Source organism: Gopherus evgoodei, chromosome 1, assembly GCF_007399415.2.
Source record: "Gopherus evgoodei ecotype Sinaloan lineage chromosome 1, rGopEvg1_v1.p, whole genome shotgun sequence".
Lineage (NCBI taxonomy): Eukaryota > Metazoa > Chordata > Testudines > Testudinidae > Gopherus > Gopherus evgoodei.
Window position 1 is genome coordinate 164,661,531 of NC_044322.1, and position 22,579 is coordinate 164,684,109.

General features: G+C 38.7%; 1 protein-coding gene across 2 annotated transcripts in view; it reads right to left on the minus strand.

Annotated features, from left to right (window-relative positions):
• MORC3 (MORC family CW-type zinc finger 3) overlaps nt 1-22,579 on the minus strand; it is a 47,640-nt gene that overhangs the window by 15,942 nt on the left and 9,119 nt on the right. For both annotated transcript variants that reach the window (XM_030578109.1, XM_030578118.1), the window contains exons 2-13: nt 21,708-21,780; nt 18,896-19,028; nt 17,614-17,828; nt 17,160-17,304; nt 14,515-14,665; nt 13,147-13,278; nt 12,799-12,918; nt 10,741-10,838; nt 4,721-4,825; nt 4,454-4,576; nt 4,285-4,359; nt 3,387-3,429 (exon numbers count right to left, since the gene is read on the minus strand). In XM_030578109.1, coding sequence (XP_030433969.1) covers nt 3,387-3,429; nt 4,285-4,359; nt 4,454-4,576; nt 4,721-4,825; nt 10,741-10,838; nt 12,799-12,918; nt 13,147-13,278; nt 14,515-14,665; nt 17,160-17,304; nt 17,614-17,828; nt 18,896-19,028; nt 21,708-21,780 — 1,413 coding nt within the window. The remainder of the gene's footprint in view (nt 1-3,386; nt 3,430-4,284; nt 4,360-4,453; nt 4,577-4,720; nt 4,826-10,740; nt 10,839-12,798; nt 12,919-13,146; nt 13,279-14,514; nt 14,666-17,159; nt 17,305-17,613; nt 17,829-18,895; nt 19,029-21,707; nt 21,781-22,579) is intronic.

The following is a 22,579-nucleotide window of genomic DNA, read 5'->3' on the forward strand; positions in this document are numbered from 1 at the left end:
CCCTCTTAGCTCCTGGATGGCTGTAGTTCCCCCTCCGCCCCCACAGAATTACATACAATCCCTGGCCCACAATGATATATAAACTTAATATAGTAAGGCTAAACTTAATCCAATAATGTTTTTCCAGGGTACTGCAGGAAATTGCCATGTGTATCACACTGGACATCACTTCTCCTATAGCATCACTCACTTTTGGGGCTGCACTGGCCCCCTTTCTTCTTCCTTCAATCATGAATAGCAGGCTAGAGATGCTTTCTACCACTGCAATTTTCTCCCAACATAAAAGCTTTTTGTTATTGGGGCACATGGTGTTTTTTCCCAATGGCAGGCTGCACCTAGTTTTATAGCTAGTAAATCCTCAAAATAAAAAAAATTGTAACTTAGCTTAGTTGAGATGCAAAGGACAACAATTACAAGAAAAAATATAAGCCTCAAGACTGGACACCTCATTTTTAAACAGAGATACTCAGCTGTGTCTACACTACAAGCGCTACAGCAGCACAGCTGCAGCAATGCCGCTGTAGTGTAGACACATTTTACAGCAACAAGAGTTGCTCCATCACTGTAGTAAATCTACCACTTTGACAGACGGCAGCTAGGTCGATGAAAGAATAGTTCTGTAGACCTAGTGGTATCTACACTGAGGCTTAGGGTTCGCTTAACTGTATGTCTCAGGGATGTAAAAATTTCATTCCCCCTGAAGAGCATAGCTAGGCTGACCTAAATTTTAGGTCAAGACCAAGCCTATGTCTGACTAAAGTAAGAGTTTTTTATTGAATGCAAAAGGGAACCAGGATACTATAAAGTGGGTGCATAGTTGGATGGAAAACCATTCCTAGAGTAGTTATCAGTGGGACACAATGAAGCTGGAAGGGCGTACCAAGTGGGGTCCCACTGGGATCAGTTCTGGGTTTGGTTCTTTTCAATATCTTCATCAATGATTTAGATAATGGCAGAGAGAATACACTTAAAGTTTGTGAATGATACCAAGTTGGGAGGCATTGCAAGTGCCTTGGAGGATAGAATTAAAATTCAAAATGATCTGCACACACTGGAGAAATGTCCTGAAACAAACAGAATGAAATTGGACAAATGCAAAGTACTCCACGTAGGAAGGAACAATCAGCTACACACATACAAAATGGGAAATGCCTGAGTAGGAAGGAAGTACTGCGGAAAGGGATCTGGGGGTTATAGTGGATCACAAGCTAAATGAGAGTCCGGTGTTGCAAAAAAACCCTCCATCATCATCCTGGGATGCATTAGCAGGAGTGTTGTAAGCAAGATACAAAAAGTAATTCTTCCACTCTACTCCATGCCGATAAGGCCTCAACTGGAGCATTTTGTCCAGTTCTGGGCACCACATTCAGGAAAGAGGCGGACAAATTGGAGAAAGCCAAGAGGAGAGAAGAAGATATAAACTGGCCATCAGCAAGTTCAGGCTTGAAATTAGGCGACGGTTTCTAATCATCAGGGAACTCTAGCTCTGGAATAGCTTTACTAGGGGAGCAGTTGGGCCAAAAAACTTAACTGGTTTCAAGACTGAGCTTGATACGTTTATAGAGGGGATTGTATGATGAGACTGCCTACAATGTCATGTTGCCTATCTCTGACCACTAGCAGGAAATATCTCCAACAGCCAGTGATGGGACACTAGATGGGCAGTTTAGATTGGACATTAGGAAAAATTTCCTGTCAGAATAATTAAGCACTGAAATAAGCTGCCTATGGAAGTTATGGAATCTTCGTCATTGGAAATTTTTAAGAGCAGGTCAGACAAACACCTGCTAGGGATGGTCTAGATCAGTGGTTCTCAACCTATTTACCATTGTGGGCCACATATGTAGCTTGCTGTGTGTTATGTGGGCCATATCCACACTACATATATATTAGATACACACACACACACACCCTCACCCTGTATGGCCCTGAGGATGTAACATGGGCTGCAGCTGTGTGCTGATTGGGTCGCAAGGGGCCCACAGGCCACGGGTTGAGAACCACTGGTCTAGATAATGCTTAGTCCTACCTTGAGTGCAGAGGACTAGACTAGAAGACCTTTCAAGGTACATTTCAGTCTAACAATTCTATTATCTGCCTATTAAAGCATATTTTGTGATTTTACTTGCATACTTTTATCAACTTTTTTCACGAAAGCTATGCTTTTATATATTCTCTAGTAATTTTAATATTTAAATAGTTTTGTTTACATTGGTTCAATTACTTTGGAGAGTGCATTTTAATACTTTAATAATTAATCACTGAACTTTGAATTCTGCTCCCAAAATGTGACTATGAAAACAGTATCTTCTTACTGAATGTATTTGAAAATCGGGGAGCAAAGAGACACATGCATATCGTGAAATATGCATACTAAGTGTTCTTGCACACTAAATTTTGCCATTAAAGTAAAAAGATGATCTGGAATATATATAGAGAGAGGACCAGGTTTTCAAATGTTTACACTTTTTATTTGTTAGCACTACAGCATTAATATAGTTATGGCAGAAAGCCTGTATTTTTTTTTCAATCTAATGAATCAACTGAAACATTAAGTTCAAAATAAAGGACAATTCTGCAAATAGTTTTTGTAGGTAAAAACCCCACTGAAGTTAAGGTTGTCTGTGCAGAATGAAAGCAGAATTTGGCCAGCAGAACCTTTACTGCTAGCAATGATACAGATCTGAGGTTGAATCTGCAGGACTGACAATTTAAAAAAATTCTTACTTGTAAATTAAGCAAGTTGAACCCAGAAGATACATAACATAGGGCCTCTCGATGCTGTTTTAAATACCTTAATTTGATCAAATAGAAGATACATAACATAGAGCCTCTCAATGCTGTTTTAAATACCTTAATTTGATCAAATAGTCAAAAAGTATATGGCTTCTTAAACTAGCGTAATGGGATCAGATACCAGTATGTGTTCACTTGCGTATATAAAAACATTAAATATGAGAAGTGTGTATATTTATTTACACATCTTCTAAATAAGAGCAGCAGGCTCATTGCCTTTAAAAATGTACTAGTAAAACAAAATGCATATTTAAAAATATTATAGTGTTGTGTAAATTATGTTTGAAGCCCCTTTCAGAATGTTTATATAAAAATATTTAAATGCATTACAAAGTAGTTTGAGTAATCTCCCTTATATCCTCTCAAACAAAATCAGACACTCAGATGGAAAAAAAAATATCCTGACTTCCCGAAGTGTACATACAGAGTTTTGAATTTACAGCTTTTGCTAAATGCACATTAGCGGCTACAGTCCAATATACTGAATATATATTCTTGAATGAATTACATCTGGGAAATCATCATTCAGGTGCGTTTACAGCCAAAACTACCAAATTCAAGAGCAAATCAAGATTAAGAGAGACAGTTACCTGTTGGCTGTACTCCAGTCGCCTCCTTAGTTTTTCCCTGTCTCTTTATACATTAGGGGAAGAAAAAGTTTAAATCAAAATATAATTCACTGTAAAAATCAATTTCTAGCTTAAAACGAATACAATATTCTTCACCTTTCGAAGATGAAAAGAATGAACAACGGTTTTCACTAATATTTTGAATTACTGAATATAATTTAAGCATGAAGGCTATTAGGAGTTAAAATTAGCATAACTTCAATTACTTGTGAGACTTGACCACTGTAAATCATCCTTTTTAAGATAACCCTTTTCATCAGTACTCAAAACAACAGACTTCCTGAACTATCAGCTAAGGTCCTGTTCATGCTCAAATTACTGTGTTGGGGTAGTTGGTTACACCCAATTGTATGTGTAGGCTAGACAAGGGATCCTCAGTTTATGTAGCCTGCATCACACCTTAGAGTGTCATCTTCCCATTCACTGTGTGGACCACCTTTCCCCTCCCCATTAAAAATTATGCAACATCCCTGAGCCAATGCCAGCAATTGCTCTAATAATATTACCCTATGAGAGTATTTACATTGACAGCTAAATATGTATTAATTTAGCAACTGGAAAGGAGGAGAGAGCATCATGTGACCAGCAGTCAAAAACAAAAATGTCACCAGTGGTCCACAGAACAATTTGAGAATTTCTGCATCAGTCCATGCTAAAAGGAGGGATTATATATGACATTTATAACACTGTAGCACTGTTCCCTTACAATGGTTTGGTCTGCTCTTTTAGGGCACAAACCATGCTGTAACTTGGTAATATCCCCCGAACAGTGGGTAAATTAAAAACTTAAAGGTGTTTTACTTCTCATATATCTATTCTATAATAGGTACATCTTTTCACACAAGTCTTTGGTACTCACTTTTTCTTACACGTTTTCTCATATGTCGGATGTATTAAGTCATCGTCTTCAGGTTCTTCTGGTACACTGCAATTCCTGATTAAGAGTATTGAGACAAATGGTGCTCTAGTCAACTGAGAAAAGTAAAACATGCAATAGCATCTAGATATTCCTCCAGATCCTACTTTACCTGAATTGTGGATCAGGATTCAACGAACAGTACCACTTCTCTGGCAAGCGATCTATCCCATCTGGAAGCTTCCTCCACTTCAGACATGAATCACATTGAACCCATGTCTGATCAGGTCGTTTTCTGTAAAGAAATATCAAAACATTCATATGAAAATGTTTTTTCCCCCCCACTCCTGTGCAATATCATGTAGGAGTAGAGAAACTAACATGCATGTATTCTAGTATTGAGGCCTTTACGTTATAGCTTGAGACACATCTTACTTACTGTATATCCTCTACTGGCAAATCTAGAGGATATTCTTCATTTTTCTTTGCTTTCATTTCATTCCAGTAATCATTAAGTTTTTCTCCCAGTGCTGCTATTGTAAGTCTAGCAAAAAAAACAGTGCCTCATGAGAAACATTTTGTAAAATATTTATTAGCCAGAAAAACATTAACTTTTCTATGCAATCTGTAAATGTATGATTATAGCAGAAAATTGTTCAAATAAAAAAAACTGTGGTTTTAAACTAAAGCACTGGACTTGTCTGAAGTCCTGTGTGTCAATAACTTAGGGCTTGTCTACACTACCCGTCAGATCGTATAGTACAGATGCGAAAAATCAACCACTGAGCGCTCTCCCATCGACTCCGATACTCCACCAGAATGAGGAGCGCAAGCAGAGTCGACGGGAGAGCGTCAGCTGTCTACTTACCACAGTGAAGACACCGCGGTAAGAAAATCAAAGTATGTCAACTTCAGCTACGCTATTCACATAGCTAAATTTGTGCATCTTCGATTGACCCTGCGCGGTACTGTAGACAAGCCCTTAGTGATATATTTCTGGCTTTGATTTGGGAAAACTGCTGGTTCAAATACTGGACAAGTCTTTGCACTAATAGTGAAAATAAAGGCCTCAAACTCAATTTACAAATGACTTTCAGAGAAGAAATAAAATGAGCACTGAGTAACACGATGGTCTATGGCAGAGGAGGGCAAACTATGGCCCGCAGGCCACATCTGGTCCGCAGGACCGTTCTCCCCGGCCCCTGAGCTCCTGGTCCAGGAGGCTAGCCCCCAGCCCCTCCCCTACAGTTCCCTCTCCCCCGCAGCCTCAGCTCACTGCACCATGCTCTGGGTGGCAAGCTCCTGGGGCAGCACAGCCGCAGAGCCCAGCCTGACCCGGTGCTGTGCGATGCGTGGCTGACTCCAGCCGGGAAGCGCGGCTGCCTGTCAGGTGCAGCCACACCACCAGCCACCGGTGCTCCAGGCAGCGTGATAAGGGGGAAGGAAGCGGGGAGAGGGGTTGGATAAAGGGCAGGAGAGTTCGCGGAGTGGTCAGGGTTGGGGGTTTGGATAGGGGTGGGGGTGGTCAGGGAGGAGGAGTGGTTGGATGGGGCAGAGGTCCAGGGGGAGACCGTCAGGAATGAGAGGAGGGGTTGGATGGGGCAGCTGGGGTCAGTCGGGTGGGGGTTCCAGGAGCAGTCAAGGAGAAAGGGTGGTTGGATGAGGCAAGGGTTTAGGGGCAGTCTGGGGACATAGAGCAGGGATTCAGGGGAGCCATCAGGGAACCGGGGTGGTTGGATGGGGCAGGAGTCCCGGGGGGCCATCAGGGGCAAGAAGCGGAAGGGGGGGGTCAGATGGGGCAGGGTCTGGGCCACGCCTGCCTGCCTGCCTGGGGAGGCACAGCCTCCCCTAACGGGCCCTCCACACAATTTTTGAAACCCGATGTGGCCCTCGGGCCAAAAAGTTTGCCCATCCCTGGTCTATGGGACTGAGTCTCTGATTTAGGTATGAGGGAGTCTGGGCAAACACTCACAGCGGTGGTGAAAATTTAGTCCAAAGTACAATTACAGTCTGCAGAAATAGCAGCAGTTGAAGAAAACAGCTTTTGATTCAAAAGAATGGTGAGAGATAAGGCAATACAGCTATTAAAAAATAATTCAAATAGTACATTTGATGGTCCTGTTAGTACTTATGTATCAGAGGGTAGCCGTGTTAGTCTGGATCTGTAAAAGCAGCAAAGAATCCTGTGGCACCTTATAGACTAACAGACGTTTTGGAGCATGAGCTTTCGTGGGTGAATACCCACTTCCTCAGATGCATCTGAGGAAGTGGGTATTCACCCACGAAAGCTCATGCTCCAAAACGTCTGTTAGTCTATAAGGTGCCACAGGATTCTTTGCTGCTGTTAGTACTTGTTCATGAATATTAGCCCTTTTAGTCCTTTTCTTAATATGTAAATGAATCAATATACAATAAACTATTCTTTAGAATCTTTATGATATTAACGAAGTATGTGGAATGTTAAGGCCCAGACCTATAAGTAACCCTATTCATGATTCTATGCATTAGGCTGTATCCAATAATCTGTGGTGCTTCCATGTCTATAAAACTCCAAATATTCTTGGAAACCATTCCTTTAAAAAAAAATATTATATTATAATGCTTACATAAGCATATATAAAATTGATTGATGAGGGATGATTGTTACAGCAGATGTTTCCTACTGAGGAATCAACAGGGAAGAATGCTTATGGGGGAAGAAGAACTCACTGAGAGGTATCTTGAAGAATGTTGGTCCTCCGCTGTAAAAAATTATGCCTTCACACATAAATCAGGTAAACTAAGAATGTACAGATATTAAAGGAAATCCCATCGGAACACAAGAAATGACATCAGAACATGGTTCTGGGAGAGTGTTTTTGGCGAAGAGGGGTCATGGGCTGAAATCCCTATATAACAACAGAAGTTTTGGAACTTAAGTGAGGAATGAAACTGTGCATCACACCAGTTACAGTGAAGAGGAGACACACACAGCATTAGAACTTTACCTTACAGTTAGGGTAGTAATGTATCTATTCTTTCTGTATTCTATACAGTGCTGTACTAATCTCTGACTGAACATCTATGATTAATCAATTTCAGTTAAGCCTGTTATTTGACAATGTTGGACAGTCATTAAGTCAGACATGCAAAAGTCACAACAGTCTTAGAAGAGGAAGAGAAGTTTTGAGATCAGATTTAAAGATTTAAAGTCAGAAAAACAGGAACAAATGAACGTTCCAAAGAGAGGTCTAGAAAGAAAAATACCAAGGTAGACAGCTACAAAAAAGTGAATCATAACATGAATGAAGGAGGCAAACTGGAAGGGAGGAGTAAGTAGCACAGCAAAATGGATAAGAAGCTAGTGAACTGAAGAGGCAAAGACATGGAAATAAGCAAGCCAGAGCAAAAGTTATAGTACATGAATTAAGTAGGATGGTTTTGGACCAAACGAACAAAGGATTCTACAAGACTAAACATGACCTGTAAAATGAAAATACTTGTCTAAACGGGAAATACAGATGAGACCAGTAGGAACAATTATCTGTATACAAGGAATAGGCACTAAAGGAGGAATAGAGTTGACATCGTAACCAAAGTCAACAGAGGTTTTCCAGAACATATTCAGTTGCAGGGCTGAAGCCTAAGGGACGACAAGGAAAGCAGACTTGATAGGGTGATGGGAGCAGATGCACAAAATCTAGGTGTCTTTGAAAAGGTGTGTTGTGTGTGTGTGTGGAGGGGGTGGGGGGTTGTAAGATAACACCACTAAACAGTCATAAAACTGTACTAGTGTATTAAATGTATTTCAATATTTTTCATTATTTACCAGTCACCTGTCAATTAAGTGAATTATTTCTGAAGTCTCCCAAGCTCTCTTCAAATGAGAGAAAAAAAAAATCCACTGTTTAATAAATATAAGTACCACAATTTTAGATAAAAGTTGAGAAAGTTACTGTTATTGTAAAGGGTTACCCAAATCTCTGTTCTCAATCTGGTCTCTCTGAATGCAACCCCCTCACGTGTTAGGTCTTGTGCCTTTACCTATCTTGTGGTGTGTTAGTCAATACAAATATATTAGAGATTGCATACATGCCATTAACGAGTATAATCCATATTAACACAATTTGTTTACACATACAAAAAATGTTTGTATATGTAATGCTCTCCCCACAATTCTGTTCACAAGATCACAACATTTTGCAAAGCTGAAGTCAGCTTTGCCATTAGAAAATAGGAAGCCTGTTAAGCTAAAATACAAAGAGTGATAGGTCCTAGCACAGATTGGGATGCACCTCTTCACCCAATTAGGTTTGGAAAGTACTAGTCAAATCAAAAATAAGAAAAGAATAGAACAAAAGTTAAAGAACTGTTACAAACTGATGGATTGGATTTTAGTGATGTGTAAAAAGCTTTGTAACTTGTAAAATGATACAAATATTACTCAGACTTTAAGGTCAGAAGAGACTTATGATCTTTTAGTCTGATCTCCTGCACAACGCAGGCCACAGAATCTCACCCACCCACTCCTGTAACAAACCCCTGACCTATGTTTGAGCTATTGAAGTCCTCAGCTTGTGGTTTAAAGACCTCAAGGTGCAGAGAATCTCCAGCAAGTGACCTATGCCCCATGCTGCAGAGGAAGGCGAAAAACCCTCAGGGCCTCTGCCAATCTGCCCTGGAGGAAAATTCCTTCCCGACCCCAAATATGGCAATCAGCTAAAACCCTGAGCATGTGGGCAAGACTCACCAGCCAGACACCCGGGAAAGAATTCTCTGTAGTAACTCAGATCCCACCCTATCTAGTGTCCCATCACAGGCCATTAGTCATATTTACCACTAATAGTCAAAGATCCATAGCCAAAATTAGACTATCCCATCATACCATCCCTTCCATAAACTTATCAAGCTTAGTCCTGAAGCCAGATAATCGCTTGAAGTCTTTTGCCTCCACTGCTCCCCTTGGAAGCCTATTCCAGAATTTCACTCCTCTGATGGTTAGAAACCTTCATCTCATTTCAAGTCTAAACTTCCTGATTACTAGCTGATAAGCTATTTTAGAAGCATATATTCCATGCAAGAATTGCTTCCCAGAAAGAAGGCATGTATGTCTCCTTCTCGTATTGTACTGCTTTGTCTTTAGACAATAAATTTCCATAAGTCTGGTTATTTGGTCTCTTGAAAATTTAAGAACAAACTATGAGCATAATCAGACAATTGTCTACTTTTTGTCAATAGGTGGGATTCTGCAATTCTCGAGACCAGGCCCTGGACTACAGTATCCTGTGGATCAATTGTACTTACTTAACAGGTTCAAGTGAGTTCAGGTACCTGTACTTCTTCCCTGATGGTAAGCTAAACAGGCCTAACTTCTTCAGATATCCTCAGAAGGATCCGAGGTTTTAGTCTAGTTCCCCTAAACAGCTACCCTCCCTTTTGAAAGTTGTTCTTTTTGAGTTTTTGATCCCAGTGATCAAAAGCCTTTTTCTGTCCTGGGATTGTCAAACACGTGTGCAGTTACGAGACAAGTCGCTTACCTTGAGCCATTTTTCCCTTCTTGCTTGTTCTCCATTCACCCCTACATTCTATCCACTGTTTCTATATAACATCCCAATCAGATAAACATGCACTATTCGTAAATTATTATAGAGCAGCTCCAAATCTCAGTTACCACAACCCTATGCTGCTGAGAAATCTGAGTTGCTTACTTTCTGGTTCATCTGCCAAATCTCAAAGATTTAACAGAATTTCCATTCTAATGGCCTATCCATTTCCTTCAGTTACAGGCAACTGATATTGCTCAGCCTGGCAGAGAAACAGGAAAGCTGTATCTCAGAATTTTAAAAAGGATGAGTCAACTTTTATTTTTAAAATGGACAAATTATTAATTTACAGTTTTAACTATGGCATTAATTTTGAGACTCCTTAAATACACTCTCCAATAAGTCAATTACTTAATTATCTTTGCATGTAAAAAACAAGGAAAAATAGAAACTCCTAAGTATCTTCAGATGTAGATGACAATGTATAAAACTTTTCTTGCAGGTATTACTATTTAACACACAACAGCTAATAAATTAACTTGGCAATTATTTGTTGTTGTTATTTTTCACCTCACGCCTCCTCAAATACATATTCAACATTTAAAATACTCCACATGTTAGCTTATGAATTCAGCTTTACAGCCAGTTAACTCTACCAATAGAAAGAAGCATTTAAAGAAAAAAGCATGAAAGTGTTTGAAAGATAAAGTAACTTTTAAAAACAGAATTATCCACCTTTGTTTTCAATTTGGTAACATTTACTGTCCGAAGTGGTGGTAGTATTTCATGACAATTTCAGATTACAAAGTACTTATACAATACTTAGGGAAAAATTGACATTTTATAGCTAAGAAAATAGCATGCTAGGAAACGTATTTAATACACCCACTGTAAACCCATTTTATAATATGTCTAAATAAAAAACATATATATTCACCTGTATTCATTGGTATAATCAAAATCTTGTTTATTATGAGTTGGTTTTAGGAAGTTACATTCTATAACCCCAACTACACCAACACCCATGTTGTTTGCCTGTAAAAGATTAATATAGAAATCAGAAAAAGATGCCAACTTTTATACTGAAACATTCCTATATACAAAAGGAAAAAACAGACTATTGGTAGTTTGGATTTTACAAATATATTCAATTTAGCAACAAGGTTGTCAGAAAAGTTTACAAGCCACATGAGCAGAAGTTACAAAATTTAATTTTGACATGTAGTTCCTCTTGAAAAAAAGGGAATTGTCCTGTATTTTGTACCTATCATGGATGAAAACATACCCAATGTGGATAAAGGAAAGCTTTAAAATAGGTCCAAAGAGGGCAGGTGACAAAAGCTCCAAGGTCAGTATAAAAACCCCATATTAACAGAGGACTAGATGTTCTGGGGAAGGGAGGAAGACATGAAAATTTACAATAGGGTCACAGGAGCAACAAGAGGGATATCAGTCAGGGAATCTGTTCAACATCTCAGGTGTCTATGCATAAATGCAAGGATTATGGGGAATAAACAGGAAGAACTGGAAGTGTTGGCATATAATAAATAAGCTTATCACAAAGACTTGGTGGGATAAATCTCATGACTGGACTATTGGTATAATAAGAGGGGTATAATTTGTTCACAGGAAGGTCAGGCAGGTGATGTAGCATAATGCATCAAGAATATAGATGCTTGTTCAGAGGTCCAGAAGGTGATGAGAGGCAGACAAGTTGAAAGCTTCTCGGTAAAGATAACCGAGGGAAAAATAAGGGTGAAATCATGGTATGGGTATATTATAGACCACCAAATCAGGAGGAAAAAGTGGATGAGGCACTTTAAAACAAAACAAATATCAAAACCACAAAATCTGGTACTTATGAACAACCCAGACATCTGCTGGAAAAGTAATACAGGCAAAACAACAAATGTCCAATAAGTTCTTAGAACGTATCAGGGACAACTTTTTGTTTCAGAAAGTGGAGAAAGTAATCATGGGGACAAACATTTTAGACTTGATTCTGACCAACAGGGAGAAATTGGCTGTGAATCTGAAGACAGAAAGCAATTTGGGTGGAAGTGATCATGAAATGCTGATTTCATCATTCTAAAGAAAGAAAGGAGCAAAAGCAGCAGAATAAGGACATAAAAGGCAAGGGAAAATTCCAACTTCCAAGCTAGAACACTAAGTAGCTAATACATTAACTTGGCAATTATTTGTTTCTATATCTCACCTCACACCTCCCTCAAATCCATGTTCAAAATTTTAAATAAATACTCTACTGGTTAGCAAAAAAGCAGACTTTAACACACTCAGAGAACTCATAGGTAAAGTCCAATGGGAAGAAAAGCTAAGGGAAAAATGAGTTCAGGAGAGCTGGCAGTTCCGCAGGATGACAATATTAAAGGCATAACTGCAAACTATTCTGATACTATTCTATCTTTCCTTTGTAAGAGGCCAATAAGGCTCCATCAGGAGCTCTTTAACAACATGAAAATCAAAAAGAAATTCTACAAAAAATGGAAACATGGTTATATTAATACAGAGGAGCACTAAAGAACAGCGTAAGTATGTAGAAACAAAAATCAGAAAGGATAAAGCACAAAATGACCCTTGGCATAGCACATAAAAGGGAATAATGGGAGGTTCTTTAAATACCTTAGGATCAAGAGAAAGAAGAAAAAAATGCATCTTCTGCTTAGCAGAGAAAGAGAGCTAATAATTGATGACATCAAGACAGCTAAGGTGCTTAATGCCTATTGTGCTGCAGTCTTCACTAAAAAGATTAATGACCACCAGATACTCAACAAAATTAATATTGACAACCAGTGGGAAGGAATACAAGCCAAAATAGGAAGAGAACAGATTAACCAATATTTAGATAAGTTAGATGTATTTCAAGTCAGAAGGGCCTGCTATTAAATTTCTCAATTAAACAAATTAGGTAAACTGTTTTGAATTAAACTAGCTTCTAATTCACAAATATTAATGTTTTTCAAGGTTAACGTCTTACCTTTAATTGACAGCCAACCCTTTCATAAGCTTTGATTAGTCTGTTTTTGTGATACATCATTATTCCATAATGGTCTTTGTTTCTGCAGTTAAATCCAAAGGTGATTCTTACAGTTTTAGCCTTGTTTTTGGATGTTAAGGATAATTTGATCACCCAAGAGTTTCTTCATACTGAAAGTTCATTCAAAAATGAGCCAATACTTTCAGACTAGAACAATTCCATCAGTCTCTAGGTTTGGTATAACATCTTAACATGGATATCTGCAACACAACATTTTGTCACAGCCAGCCTACTTACATCAGGTCTTCCCATTCAGCATGCAATGACATACAAATCAGTAAAGGATACAGCCAAAAATTTTGGTCTATAAATATCACGTTCAATGTATGCAAGACTTTTGGAAATCAGCTGCGTTTTCACTTTTTGTCCTCTGATAATGATTTGCATTCTTGGCTTCAAATACAAAATACTGCTGTAAGCCTGCAAAGCACATGGTAATTTCTATTATGCAAGCCAAACCAAACCAACACGAATGGTTTATAATACATCTTCTCTCTATATAGAATAAATGCTGCTTAACAACAACCCTGATAATGACTTCCTGTTAAACATTTTGCCTGGAACTGAAATCATCCAACTGGATATTGACAACATGATTGCCACTTACTGACTTTTTTGCCTGCAGTTCTACATGGAAAGACCCAGGCCCAGGCAGGTTTGCAGGGCTGCAGTTAGGGACAGAAGTGCTAGGATGTGTGAAGCCCAGACCCCAAGGTAGGCTGCAGACAGGGTTGCTGCTGCCGCCTAGATGCTGGGGGGCTGCATGATACCTCTCCCTGTCGTCTCTGGGCTGTGTCCTGCCCTTGCAATAGGGGCCTGGCGTTGGCACTCCCAGCCACTTCCCCTGGCCACAGGCAGGTTTGCAAGTGGTGGCAAGGAGACGGACTGTTCCTTCACTGAGGAGACAAGCTGATATTGTGGCTTGCCTCATGCAAAAAGGAGCACCACCAGGGTTGGTTGAAAAATAGTGAAAGGTCTTTGGGGTGAACTTTGCTTTACAAGGCATTAAACAAGTCTAGATTCTATACTAAATAGTTAAATAAATCTAGGTTCTAAATGCATTATGATTTTATTTTATATGTAACCATTTGTTTCCAATATTTCTATTTGTTATCACTTGAATCTTTTTCCTTTGTTAAATAAACTTTTGCTTGTTTTCAATATAAACATATCTAAGTGCTGTCTGTTAAACAGAACAGTGATCTGAGGTGTAACTGGAAACTGCAGTGTACTGCAGCTGGGAGCACCAAAACTGTGAATACTGAGAGTTTTCAGAGAAACAGAGGCTGGGCACTAGGAAGATATTCATGGGCTTGGAGGTTGGACCACATCTATCACTAACCTGCAGAGAGACAGCAGAGCAAACATAGGCTGAGAAGGGAGTGCTTGTGTTACCTATGACTTGCGGAGTCAGGGAGCTGACATACAGCCGGCACAGAACAAGGCTTCCTCACACTAAAGGCAGGTTGTAGTTAGGTGCCTCACAATCCTGGGCACCCCAGAGAAGCATCACGGACACATACTTCAAAAGCAAATGGATTGGCTTTAAAATATTTTATGGCCACTGCTGCTGTAGTATAATCATTCTCATTGAAAATAAATATTTGAAACTTACTTTCCAGCTTTGTCACTGTTTTAAGTAAACAGTATACCTACCCGTAGCGAATAGTCACTTTCGGGCACAATCTGGTCCTGTCTCTCTTGTTTTTTATACCCTCTTTTCCCTGTTGCTTCATCTAAATCTTCTGGAATTCTGATGTCATATTTATCCTTATCAAAATCGAGCTCTGTTTCTCCATCTTTATCTCTGAGAAAGGAAGTCCAAAATATAAATAAAATGAATTAAAAATAATTTAATATAAATTTAAAATGATAAATAAATAAACCCAACACAATTACTGAAGAAGGCAGGGTACCATAGAGGGGTGAAAGAGGAAAAATCTTAGCAGGCAAGTTTGTTTCAGCTGGAGATTCTAAAGTATAGTTTCCTCAAGAGTATGTTCCTTTTTATTCATAGTTCTCTAATATTTACAAGGTAACGCTGCAGTGACATTCATTTGTTCTAAATGAATCCTAACAATACTTCTACAGAAATACTTCCTAAAATACTCAAGGAGCTGACTGAGGAATTATTTGAATCATTAACTATTATCTTCGAAAACTCATGGAAGATGGGGGAGATTCCAGACTGGAAAAAGGCAAATACAGTGCCAATCTACAAAAAGGGGAATTGAGATAACCCAGGGAATTACAGACCCAGACCATAGTTATCAGTGGTTCACAGTCAAGCTGGAAGGGCATATCAAGTGAGGTCCTACAGGGATCCCTCCTGGGTCCAGTTCTGTTCAATATCTTCATAAATGATTTAGATAATGGCAGAGAGAGTACACTTAAAAGTTTTCAGACGATACCAAGCTGAGAAGGTTTGCAAGTGCTTTGGAGGATAGGATTAAAATTCAAAATGGAGAAATCATCTGAAACAAACAATAAAAAACAATAAGGACAATGCAAAGTACTCCACTTAGGACGGATCAACTGCACACATACAAATTGGAAATGACTACCTAGAAAAGAGTACTGTGCAAAGGGATGTGGGGGTTACAGTGGATCACAAGCTAACTGACAGTCCACAGTGTAACACTTGCAAAAAAGCAAACATCATTCTGGGATGTATTAGCAGGAGTATTGTGAGCACGACACAAGAAATAATTCTTCTGCTCTACTCTGCGCTGATTAGGCCTCAACTGGAGTATTTTGTGCAGTTCTGGGCACCTCATTTGAGAAAATATGTGGACAAATTGGAGAAAGCCCAGAGGAGAGAACAGGATATAAACTAGCCATCAACAAGTTTAGGCTTGAAATTAGGCAAAATTTCTAATCAGAGAACTGAAGTTCTGGAACAGCCTCCCAAGGCCAGTGATGGGGAGGGCTCTGAGTTACTACAGAGAATTCTTTCCCAGGTGAGTGGGGCAGGTTCTGCGGCCTGCAATGTACAGGAGGTCAGACTAGATGACCATGATAGTCCTTTCTGACCTTTAAGTCTCTGGGAGCAACAAAAATGATTGAAAGTCTAGAAAACATGACCTATTAGGGAAGATTGTAAAAGATTGGGTTTGTTTAGTCTGGAGAAGAGAAAAAGATGAGCAGGGAGTGGGGGGAATATGATAACAGTTTTCAATTCCAAAGAGACTGTTACAAAGAGGAGGGAGAAAAATTGTTCTCCTTAACCTCTGAGGATAGGAGAAGGAGCAATGGGCTTAAATTGCAGCAAGAGCGGTTTAGGTTGGACATTAGGAAAAACTTCCTGTCAGAGTAGTTAAGCATTGGAACAAATCTCCTAGGAAGACTGGAGAATCTCTCTCGTTGGAGGTTTTTAAGGATAGGTTAGACAAACACATGTCAGGAAGGGTCAATTATTACTTAGTTCTGCCTTGAGTGCAGGAGACTGGACTAGATGATCTATTGAGGTCCCTTCCAGTCCTACATTTCTATAGGGCCCACTCCTGCAGAGGCACGTGGATGGAGAAGTTGAGCTAACAAATTTGTTCTCTAATTTCTACTGACTTTCAGACTGTGACTAATTAAGCCTTTTATTTTGCTATGGTAAATTGTGTGGGAAAATTCTGGATTAGATACTGTAAGAGTCAACAAACTAGAATTAAACTTGAAAAGTTCCAGGCATTTTAAGTAGACTACTGCTAGGCCACAAGAAAGTTTAGTTAAGGAGCTGCCTGGTGTCTCACAAACAGCCATTCAAATATTAAAACAGATAGAATTTAGCAAGATATCACATTTTAGGGCTAGTTTACAACTGCAAGAGCTTTGCTAGTACAGCAATAACAAATCTCTCTAGCAGAGATCCAACTTATTCCAGCAAAAGTAATTCTTCTGCAGGCACAGTTAAACTACCTCCTCAAAGGACATAAGCTATGCTGACAAAGGTCCTCTGCTTGTATTAACTGTCAAATACAGGATTTTTTGCTGGCATAACTAACAGACATAGCTATGCCAACAGAACGTTGTTGCATAGACCTGGCTTTAGACCCTTTGCCTCTGGCTATTTTACTTGCTCGGTCATGATAGTTCAGTGGCAGTGGGTAAATGACCTTGTAACTCTCAAATGTATCCATCCGATTCCACATGTTCCCACTAACTTACAACCAACTCATGCTCATTAGCTTTATAGCTTTAGAGAGTAGTTCCACCAAGACTTCTAAAGTCTAGCTGCTTATCACCAAACTCATGCATAGTGAACACTTGTTTTAAGTTCACAAGTTACCAGACACTGGACTTCATCTTACCTTCTAAGGTTCCAAATGATGATTCTTGTTCCTTTTTTCCCCATGATAGCATCAAGCTCTGCCAATAATTTCTCCTCAGTAGAGAATAAAGAATGTGCCTGAATGGCCTTAAGGCTGGCTTTGTATTCTGGATTAATTATTTGCCGTAAGAACTAAGTTAAAGACTTAAACATTTCACAAATTAAAATAAATTTCTAGGTGAGCTTCTTTGGCACAGCCACAGTACTCAGGGCTCTCTCACTTAACAGGCCTCAGACACGTGTTATGCTGCTAGCTTACTGCTTTTATCCAACCCCATAGCCCTCCTCCCTCCTTATACATAAGGAGAACATCAGCACAACTGCAATTCCCATCTCTTGAGAGGGCAAGAAGCACACCTGAGAGGCTCTTCATATCCTACTTTTACACATGCAAGTTCTCTACTTTTTATGTTTGAAAATAGTCAAAAGGATATGTTGCATGTTAAATGATACTATAGGAACAATGACATGTTCTGCCTTTGTAGCTTCTAGGAAGGTCTGAGATAACAGGCCAACGCTCATGGTCTCTCCATTTTTGGTAAAAACAATCGCATCTTTTCCCAGGCGCATAGATCCTGATTTAAATCCATTTCCATACAGTCCCACTGGAACGCGGCCATTTATTGTAACTTTGTCACTGAAGCCAAAGCTGAAACACATTGTAAGAACATTTTGTAAAACAGTGTAAACCTACAAAAGATTGATGTCAAAATAGGTTTAAACAGATTATGCTAATCCCTACTTCTGATATCAGTTGACTACAGCATAGCTAAAAACAATATTTGCTCAACAACCAGACAAAGGCTGAGGATCTGACTGAGGTTATAATGCTAAACTTCTCCCTAGTGTGATCTATTGCCATCTTTAAATATGTCTAAGGGGTATCATCTGTATGGAATTATACAAAAAGTCCTCCCAAAGCAGTCTAATAGTCAATTATATGTTAAAAAACTGAACTGGACCTTGGTGAACAGTTTTTCCACTTCTCTCAATTGCTTTTGCAATTATTTGTAAACAAAACAGTCAACTTTGCATTAGTAAATGAGACAAAGGAGACATTTCATTAAAAGTGATGATCTGTAGATGTGCAGTGAATTTAGCATTAAGCCTTTAACTCACAAGAAACAATACCTTAGAAAAAAATGTTAAAAGAAAATATATTACTGTTCATTACAGTTATTCCTCATCCCCTTAATTTTTCTACAATACCTTCAATTTTGAACAATGTGCAAAATCTGAATTCTATTACATTTCACCTACAACCCACTAAGTCAAAGAAGCAACTGTACAGTCATGCTGGCAGTTAATAGTACTGAGTTAACTACCTTTCAACTTTGGCTACCTGGGTTTATATTCACACAAACCTGAGTTGAGCAGGTATGGCCTCCTCTTCTTCCCCTATCCTATTCCATTTAGGGACATTACAAAACCACATATTTCTGTATGGCCGCTGACTCAAAATAGAATCAGGAACAGACAAATGGAGATGCGTGATTCAGGAACAAAATATACTGCTGATCTTGATGAACACTTGACTAGCATCTGCCTATTGTTTGGATCTAGTTATTAATCTTAGCCTCGCTTTCACAAGCATTAAATTCATTTGCAGATTTGATATAAAAAAATATGCAGGAATGAGCAGAACATTAAAATCTGAAACTGAAAATTGGAATGATTGTGGGAGACCATAAAAATATCCACAAAACAGTTACCCACCTGAGCATTTTGTGCAATTTCTCTGAAGTCATGCCATTTCCATTATCAGTAAATGTCAAACATATGTTGCCCTTTATTACTGTTTTGTCTATCCAGATCTGTTTAGCATTCACATCTGGATCGTAAGCATTGTCTGAAAATCAGGGAAGTGTGAAATTAACAAGAGCACAAATTAAAATGCTATAGCATCCATACATTCAAAATACATCATTCTGGTGAAAGGCTTATATACCAAAACCGTCTGTGAAAATTTTTTCCAGGTAAGTGGATTCAGCATGTCCCATCTCTACCTCATAAAATATTAAATTCCATACACTTCCTTCCCTGACCCTCCTTTTTAAATCAGTTAAAGCCATTTTTAAAAGTTAAAATATTGTACAAGGTCTACAAAATGAGTGGTTTATAGTTGTTGTTTTAGGATCAACCTTGAAAGTTAGTTCCCACTTAGTACACACCAATTTTTATAATCACTCATATGGATAGCCACCATATTATCTGGGCTGTTTGCTGATGACTTTCTACCACTAATCACTCAGAAAGATGTAGGGTTAAACTATGACTACTTGTTGCCAAGTAGCTTTCAGATAGAAAGCTTTTCAAAGACTAAAGTGGATCTGCCATTTAGGAACCACTTAAACTATTGCTGGCAGTGCTGATGAGCAGCTACTGGAATGGACCTATCACCTTGATTAAATGTAAACCCTACAGAATTTTAGTAATTTGCATTAAAGGCCCATTCTGAATTTGTGAGTGAACAAACGTGTAAAAGCAAAGGTGCATAACAAAGATGTCCTTTATAAATATATTTTGTCATTTTTAATTATGTACATTTCTTCATAGTGTATATATACAGTGGTACTTTGCAAAATTAATTTGTAGTAATACAATACCTCATTACAGCATCTGCCACAAACTCTAATTTGGGGTGAGGGGATATAATTTTTTCCTAGTGACTAGCACATAGTTTTGCAAAGCACCGAACAGCGAGATTTTGCTACTTTGTTTAAAAATTAGCATAAACCCTGAAACAAAAACCATATACTGAAGACACACTTGATGATGAATGTCAATGCTAGAATCAGAAATAAATTTTAGTTTTATTTTCATCTCTTTGATGAAGTCATCAGATTATATATAAAATATGTAAAAGTTGATTATTAATCTTTTGTTTTGAGTCAATCTGGGGAGGCTAACACCCCTCCAACCCCCTAGCAGGAATATCAGATCACATTAAACTTGAATGAACTGTAGTTTTAAATGTGTGCAATATGCCCAATGCATGTAGTGAAAAAGAATGAAATCATAACAGTTGTGTTAAACTTTCAGTGACCCTTCAAAATACCCGTGTTATATTATTTAAGGTTTGTGCTGAAGTAACAGAAATAAAACCTGGTTCATTGGGTAACAGGTACAGTAAGTAATTGTCTATATAAGTTTGTTAAATATATTATAAAAAACTGCTTCACCTGGCCTTAGCTAAGGTCCAATACTTGGCAATGACATCACTTGTTCATTAAAGAAAGTAAACATTGCTAATACCTGCCTGAACAAGTTGGAGCCAACCAATATGAGTATAAGCATCCCTGTAAGCCCTTTTGTAAATATTTTTAATCAAATGCTCATAAGTGGTGTTACTGTTTGGATATTTATTATTTAAGCTTTTAGACATATTTAGAGCAATTGCAGAAATACCATTGGGCCTTCAGATTTAATAAAGGAATTTATGATTGAACTGGTGTCATGGTAGTATCCTATATTAATAATTTCAATACACACAGCCCCCAAACTATTGCCTCTACAATACTGCCCCTATTTATAGGTCAAGATATATCATATGTAAAATTCCACTCAAGACATCATCATAATCAAAAAAGAAAGAAAAAAATCTTGTTTTCCAGTACCTTGTATAAACAAAATGTTACTAATTTGCTGCCTATTAGGGAAAAAGCTAACCTATTTTTAAAAATCTAGATTGCAACGAATGATCTTCACACAAAACCAGATGCTAAACATTAAGGCTGGCCTCAGTTTCCTTCAAACCACCACTGAATGGCAATAGAAATGGGCAGTTTCTCCCACTCACCCTACTCCTAGGTTTCTCTTTAGTCCTTCTCAACCAGCTATGCTCCTAACTAAGCTGAACTGCAGTTCAGGAAAAGGGAGCACGTGGCTAACAAATAAGGTTATGAAACATTTTCTTGTTGGACAATCAAATATGAGATACAAATTATTCTGAGAAAATGTACCTTCAAAAAGGTCTTCTAACACAAACTTCTAGCTTTTATAAAGCTAGAAATTGTGAACAAAGATATAAAAGCGAAGTGCAGTTTGGCTTACTGGCAAGTATCTGTTATTACAAGTAGACAGGTCCAACATTTAAGTTTTGCTATTGAAAACTTAACAAAAGCCTAAGAAATGATTTTATGGATTTTAAATGAGAAAAAAATGTCTTAAATTTGAACATTTCCCTACCAATGTTCAAAATCTAAATTATACCACTGTGCTACTACAAGTGAACCTGAGAGATCTACTTCTAAACAAAAGAAACCACAAATAGCATACATCGCAAAAAAGTTTCTTTTTAAAATTATAATACACTGTATTAACACATGTAAGGAAGTTTCAAATATGACTAAATTGAAACTTTTGATTGCTGTCTATGTACCATAGAATCAAAATTTAAAACCTTATTTCCCCTCCACTTTCTATTACAATAATTATTTTAGCTGAATTTAACTTTTAATGTCAAAGTCACTGCACAATTTAAACAAAAACAAAGGGGTCGAATATTCAATAAACAAAGCATTGATACCTATAAGTTCTGCAACTGCACTGAATGGCCAAGTGTGACTGGTAGAATTTGTGTGCAAGAACTTTGGACAAAGCTGAAACAAAAAACAAAAAAAGGTTAGTGTTAGCTCAGTTTGTTTCCTTCCACAATATAAAGTGAAAGACAATATCTATTAAATACTGTGACATTTACTTTAGCTATTTTATACAACAAATGTGTCAAGTAACCATACTTAAATATTGGATATATTCTTCAGATTTTTTTATTATCAATATTCTTCAAGAAAGTGAATGATCAGCAAGATTTAGCTCTTGTTGTTATGCTGTGTTCTGGACTAGAGTCCTCAAGGTCATCCTATGAAGTTGGTTTCTCTTTTTTGGAGAATATTACATTACTCCTGAGGGAGGTGCAGAGCTACATAGGGTGGCTAAGTGAGGACAGGGGAGGGGTACAGAGACACATAGGGACAGGGGAGTGGCTAGGTGAGGTCAAAGACACATGAGGACGGGGAGAGGGGGACAGGGGAGTGGCTGGGTGAGGGCACAGAGATATGGTGATGGGGCAGCGTACAGGGACAGGGGAGTGGCTGGGTCACGGCTGAGACATGGTGATGGGAGAAGGATACAGGGACACACAGACAGGGGAGTGGCTGAGTGAGGGCAGAGTCACATGGGGGAGGGAGTACAGAGCTACATAGGGCCAGGGGAGTGGCTGGGTGAGGGCACAGACACACATGGGGGAGGAGGAGGGGTACAGGGACACAGAGGGCCAGTGGGATGACTGGGTGAGAGTACAGAGACACATGGGGATGGGGGCAGATGTGCCTGACTGAATGGGAGAGGCCAGAGATCAGCCAGGGTCTGCACAGGGGAAGCTCCCTGACAATCCCTCCT